At 38.6% G+C, this 6,841-nt stretch overlaps 1 protein-coding gene across 3 annotated transcripts in view; it reads left to right on the top strand.

Moving 5' to 3' along the window:
* The window catches only part of PTPRM (protein tyrosine phosphatase, receptor type, M), a 361,286-nt gene that overhangs the window by 20,767 nt on the left and 333,678 nt on the right, over window positions 1–6,841 (top strand). For all 3 annotated transcript variants that reach the window (XM_008574057.1, XM_008574056.1, XM_008574058.1), the window contains exons 3-4: window positions 2,340–2,541; window positions 5,459–5,561. In XM_008574057.1, coding sequence (XP_008572279.1) covers window positions 2,340–2,541; window positions 5,459–5,561 — 305 coding nt within the window. The remainder of the gene's footprint in view (window positions 1–2,339; window positions 2,542–5,458; window positions 5,562–6,841) is intronic.

Below are 6,841 nucleotides of genomic sequence, written 5' to 3'. Positions count from 1 at the left end.
TGGAATGTAGTGCTTTAAAATTATTAATGTACTTATGGTATGTCTCCCCAGCTACATACACCCCCCACCCCCTCACCCCTCGTTCAGGTGCTTAGCGACCTGAGGGCAGGGCCTGTGTCCCCCTGCTGGCCACAGTGCTCGTGGTCAGTATTTGAATTGAGAGAGAATGGGACAGAGGTAACTATCATGTCTGGACAGGTAAAAGTTTATGAGCAACAGCAGTGTCAGAAGAACCTCCTATGGGCTGGCTGTTAGCTCAGCTGGTTAGAGCGCAGCCTTACAACACGAAGATCAGGGCTCAGTTCCCCAAACCGGCCAGCCACAAAAAAGAAAAGGAAAAAAAAGACAGAAAAGAAAAGCCTCGTAAGCATTTGTGGATAGTAAATCCTTATCCCCTAACCAGACAGAAGGTGATGTCATGGTGTTCATATTTAGAAGTGAGTGTGGAGAAGAAGGTGAAAGCATATCTGAAACACACAACTAAGGAGTCTGGGCCCTGTGCCATATGCATTTGTGTGCCAGTAACGCTTTTAGCCAGGCAGTCAAACGAAGAGGACTAACCCAGCCCTGGTGGGCAGTGCTGGTCCCCACGGTACTTACACGGTGTCACACTTGTCGGATTGCTCCTCTCTTCACCCCACCACACTGCTACCTCCTTTGGGCTGGTGCAGCTCCTGAGTCACTATGTGAAACCCCAGCTCCGATCACAGTGCTTGGCACATTAGATGCACTCAGTGAGTATGTTTTGAATGTGTGAATGGAGACTTTGGAAAGCATTTATTCTGTCCCAGGTTATATCTGCCCCACCTGAACTACCCTTTTTTCTGGGAGTATCAGAATGGAGGACCCAGTGAGCACATAAGCACCCATTCGTCTCCCCAGACGCGTTTCATTTGCAGTGTTCGGTGAGGGAGGAGTGTTGAGGGTTAACAACGGATATTCTGCCTGTCACTGCTGGTGTCATGCACTGCAGTGACTAATATATGTAGCAAACATTTTCTTGCCAAATCATAGTTGATTCAATCTAATCTTTCAGAGAGGTCGTCTTAATTGTAATGACATGGTATAACTATAAGAAGAAAGAATGTCAATTATCACTTCGTATAATAACAGTGTTAGTGTTCATGCATATAAATTATAAGTAAGTTTACCTATTTAAAAGCAAGAAAAGTGCTCAGTTTTGCAATTTAAAACTTTTGAATGTGCCACATTTAAAAATTATGTCATTATAACCAGTAGAAGTTAGTAATCACCATTAAAGTGCATGTTCTTGAACAGTTGATGAACTACTCATAAGGAAATTCTTTAAAAAATCATTTGAAAGGGCAAATTTTAAAGGAACCTATGTTATATTTATTTTCAAACATTCTACACTCATCCAACATGCTTTGAATATCTGTTATGTAGCAAATATCATGAAAACTTCTAGAGCTGCACTGTTCGATATGGCCGCGGCTAGTCATGCATGGCAATTTAAATTTAAATTTTAGTTAATTGAAATTAAATAAAATAAAATTTTCAGTTCCTCAGTCTCATTAGTTGCATTTCAAGTGCTCAGTAGCCACACGTGGCTGGTTGCTACTCTATTGAACAGTGCAGAATAGAACATTTCCATCATGACAGAAAGTTCTGTTGGACAGCCCTTCTCTAAAGAAAAGAAATAAATATGACCCATGATGACCCTCCATTCATAGCATCAGGAACTACTAGCATGTGATGTGTCTACGATTTATTTTTGGAGCAGACATCTTTGCCCACATGATGAAAACACTTAAAAGTGTCCTTGTTCCCAGTAGACAATAATCCTATTCAGTGCTAAATCAAATTATGGCCACTAGATAAGAGATGAGGCCTTCCCCCTGCCAGTGCCTTGTCTGTTTGAGCTAGTTGTGTATTTCGTTATTTAGTTCTAAACCAGCTATCATGTGTTTTACAAAATGACATTTTGAACGCAAACAACTTCGTGGTATTAGCTTAAACCTGAACTCATCCTTTATGTTCTCATCGACTGGATTTAGTTCTAAACCAGCTATCATGTGTTTTACAAAATGACATTTTGAACGCAAACAACTTCATGGTATTAGCTTAAACCTGAACTCATCCTTTATGTTCTCATCGACTGGCTTTAAGTTCTCCTGTCTGTGTAAGCAATAACTCATAACAGTTTTGGCTGAGCTCCTGCTCCCCTTCCCTGGATTCAGGATTCGAAGAGTCTAAGTGGGTAGGGGAGCTTATCATACAGTGTCTGACAGTGCGTACATCAGAAGGGTTTACTGGATAATGATGCAATCTGGGCCCATCTGCTCCAGGTATTTTATCACATTCTCTTTCTTTTGCAGATCACCTACAAAGCAGTCAGTTCCTTTGACCCAGAAATAGATTTGTCCAATCAAAGTGGAAGAGTTTCAAAACTAGGAAATGAAACCCATTTTCTGTTTTTCGGACTGTATCCAGGGACCACGTACTCCTTTACCATCCGAGCGAGCACAGCTAAGGGTTTTGGGCCTCCAGCAACAAACCAGTTCACCACCAAAATATCAGGTATTATACACGTATGAGTTACATCTTTGATCAGAAGTAGCATTTTGGTACTTTTTCATTGCCATTGTCAAGTACACAAAACTCACCCAAACTAACACATTTTAATTCAAGTTAATTCCTCTGGATGCCTAAAAATCATACTCATGGAATTAAATGAAATACTACAAATATTTATCATTTGGGAGTTTAAGATCCTCTGGTGTTAGGAAGTGGCCACTCTGTTAGCAATTTGCCCTGCAGGACTTGGACATGAGACAGAAGTTTTGTTAAGGCACTTCCCGTGTCCTTTGCAATCCCAAGTTACCAGAGCGGCAGCGTTGGAAAAATCTCTGTAATGAGCCTTGAGTGGCTGAGAGCTCAGCAGAAAGGCAGCATCATATGGCGTCCACTTGCAAAAGATCAGCCTTCCTTGGGAGCTTCCCCATGAGTAGTCTCATGTCCTGAAGAAAGAGGTGACGTACAGCATGGCTCCAGGCACTCAGGGCCTCTAGCTTTTCGCTTTTAGAGACTCAATTAAAGATTGAGTCTCTAACAAAAGTTATAATTTGAGAAACTCCAACAAAAGATATAATTTGAGAAATATTTCTGGGTGACGTACAGCATGGCTCCAGGCACTCAGGGCCTCTAGCTTTTCGCTTTTAGAGACTCAATTACATCATCCAACAAAAGATATAATTTGAGAAATATTTCTGGGCATGTTCAGCTGTTCGGAAAATGTCTTTGCACTTCAGACTAGAGGAAATGAAGTTGCCATCTGGTATGGCATGTGTAATAGCAACAAACAAAATTCCACGGACATTTTGTTTTTCCATCTTTTTCCCCCTTTGGGTCTTAGTGGGGAAGTATTTGAGTTTCGGCTTTGACTGTTTGGGTTGGGGATAGATGTGATGCAGGTGGGGGAGGGAGGCCATTCTTTTTATCAGCCAGGGTTTGATCAATAATACTTACATCTAGAGTCCCTCCTTTTTAGATTTGTAAAAACTTTTGTTTGGAATTGAAGAAAGACTATTCACCACTAGAGTATTAAAAGTTTTCTGCTAGGTTTTGAGGGAAGGAGGTTTGGAATTCTATTTTTAAACAATTATAGCTTAAGGGGTATTTTTTTGTTGTGTAAGATTTTACTTATGAACCAATACTTGACTTGAAATTTATAAACATTTGATATTTAATGCAAAACATTAGGTTACAGGAACAATATGGAGAGTTGGAAAAGAGGAAGAAGTCCTTAAGAGGTTAGAAAAATTAGATGTTAAAAAAATAACTTCGGTTGTTAAGTTGCAAAAGTGGAAAAACCACTGGACTTGGAATCAGAAAATTTGGGTTCTAGTTATGATTCTTCCATGTACTTTTTCTCTGATCTTGATCAAGTGAGTTTATCCCTACATATAAATTTAGATGATATTATCTAGTACATGAATGTATCATGGGGATTTAAAGGGGAAATATGTATCAATATATTCCAAGAATTTTTAAAAAATTCTCCCCTGTGGAAATCATATTTCAAAGATTATCTTAAAGAGCGTATTCTTTTAGGAAAAATATTCACTTTTGCTATTTTTATTAGATAAAAATTCCAGTCAATGTGAGTCTGACCACTTTTAGCACACAAAGTTCATATAAAGCAAAGAAACTGACATTTTAGTTAGCCTTTGCAGGCTCATCAAGAACTATTTGATTTTTATAGTTTTTAAAAAGTTACAGTTTATAGGCCCTATTTTCTATTTTCTCGGACCTGAGACAGGGAACTATTCGCGTATATAAAATGTAATTCTCTGTTATGAATTGGAGTTAATTTTTAATGGAATCGGAGTTAATTTTTAATGCTGAGAAAATTTGATAAATGGAACTGAGAAATAACCCATGTGAGTTACATAAAATCTTTTTTATATGTAAGACAGTTTTAAAAACTACGTTTGCAAGGAGCAGTCTCTGGCTTTCTCATGAGATACCTCTGCATGTGGTTTGCAGAAAGACTGTGCCCTTCCACATCCCAGCTCCACGTAATGCTTTCACTTGTCTGTGGTGGTGGCGTGATTACTAAAGAGCTCTGTTGTTATCTTGTATAAGACAACAATCTAGAGAAGGAACAGTGCCAGGAAATGGCCTTGGAAATAGGATTCACGTTGGAAGGAGACTAATATTTGTAGAATTATATTTGCCTGGCTCCCTTTCGCTCTATTATCTCTTTGAATTGCCATGAAAACATGAAAATCTTAGAGGGCAGTTTCCCCTATTATAAAAGATGTGTAAACTGAAGCTTCAGAGATAATCAGTGTTCCTAAGCTCTGAAGCCCATGGCACAACACAAAGCCAAGCCCAAGCCTTTCTTACTTCAGTTCCCATGTGTTTTCCGCTATCATTCTTTCCCTGAGAGTCCACAAGTTGTCACTAATTAATTCCAACAAGTCTCTCTGACTCCCACTATCCCCTTTAAATTCCCGGGTGGATCTTTTGTCCATGAGAACCTTAACTTAGATGGAAGAACTGTAAATTTCAGTGATCCTAGTGATTATTTCTTAACTATGCTTTTAATGTAAACATTTAATGAAGATATCCTATGTATAGAAAAGTACACAAATTATAAATGTACAGCTCAATTAATTTTCATAAGCTGATTATACCCATTTAGCCAGAATCCAATTCAAGAAACAGATTATCACTAAAACCTCAAAAGTCTCTCTCATACCCTTGCCCGACTTCACCTCAAGATCAAAAATGCTAATATATACCAGTTTTAGCATCTGTCCCTGTTATTCTGTGTAGGAAATATACATAAAGCTTGTTCAAGGTCAGTTGTTAGCGGCAATTTAAAGTAAGTGCACTGTGTTCTTAATGTTCTTTGTAAAAGAAAGTAGAAAGTAAACTGAGACAATAAACCAGGAATAATGAGTCTCCTATCTTACACCTTTTCCCCCAGCACCCTCTATGCCAGCTTATGAACTTGAGACACCTTTGAATCAAACTGACAACACAGTGACAGTCATGCTGAAACCTGCACACAGCAGAGGTGCACCTGTCAGGTATGGAGCAGAGGGGTGGGCTGATTCTAGAGAGAAGAGAACATCAAGTTGATTAATTTCTCCAATATGTTTTCTGGGGATTTGCTACAAACCTCAGTCAGCTCGAAAACCCATGTCTTTATTAGCTCTAATTAAAAGAAATGACTGAGGAAAATGAAAGGCCTTTGATGTAAGACGATCAAGTATTGTCTAAAGGGTTTTATTCTGATACAAGTGGGTTGTTCTTTAGAAGAAAAGGAAAAAAGCCTCAGTCTGTTGAAGAGGTGGCTTCACTTCTAATTGTTTGGTGCAACTTAGTTACCCAAGAACAAATGGTGTTTTTGTCCTAAGCTCTATTCTTTAAATGGACCTTTCTTTGTGAGGATGTTTTCATTGTTTGCTTAGGGTTTTATGTCATCTAACTTTTAGTAAATTGGCTACTTTTTCAATCGAACATGTGATATATAATTGTTTCTTAAAAAGAAACATGATTAGAAAGAACGCTGCAAAGTCTTTATTTGAACAGATTTAAGTTCATCAGCAACATCTAGGCCCAATTTCTTATTCCATGATAATTTATATAGTTAAGAAATTACAAAGTGTAATTTTTAACAGTGAATGAATAAAATAAATTTATTTGTCCTAGGAAGGAGAAAAGGAATGACTGAATAACTCTTGAATATGAACTTGTCATAAGCTTATTAATCTACATAAATGAAATTTCTACTTGTTCATAGGGATTTAGTTACCTTACCTTTGTTTTACCAGAATAGATTTCTTTCAAAGTAATCTATTCATTTGAATAGCACACTGAGGAGACATTTACATTCACAATTAAGGCTATATAGGGTTTGTTTCCGTGTACCCTTTGTAGTGTTTGATTTCATTAACTTTTTAAAACCTGGCTATATTTGATCACTTTTTCACTGAGATATCATAGGACAATCAGTTGGACTTTTTTTATTTGGTAAAATATATGCAAGTCTCAGTTCATAAAGTCAAAAGTAAAAATGGAATAGTACTAGTTGAAAGTGAAGTCAGGGCCGGCCCGGTGGCGCACTTCCAGTGCGCCACTTGGGAAGCGCGGCAGTACTCCCACCCGAGGGTTCGGATCCCACATACAGACCGGTTCCCGCTCACTGGCTGAGCGAGGCGCGGGAGCAACACTGAGAGTTGCAATCCCGTTGCCGGTCCCCGGTCCGGTACGGGGGCAACACTGAGGGTTGCAATCCGTTGCCGGACACGGAAAAAGACAAAAGACAAAAAAAAAAAAAAAAAAAAAAAAAAAAAAAAGGGAAGAC

The sequence above is a fragment of the Galeopterus variegatus genome, unplaced genomic scaffold (genome assembly GCF_000696425.1).
Source record: "Galeopterus variegatus unplaced genomic scaffold, G_variegatus-3.0.2 Scaffold993, whole genome shotgun sequence".
NCBI lineage: Eukaryota > Metazoa > Chordata > Mammalia > Dermoptera > Cynocephalidae > Galeopterus > Galeopterus variegatus.
Note: the sequence above shows the minus strand (reverse complement) of the source record. Positions and strands in the feature narration are given on the sequence as shown.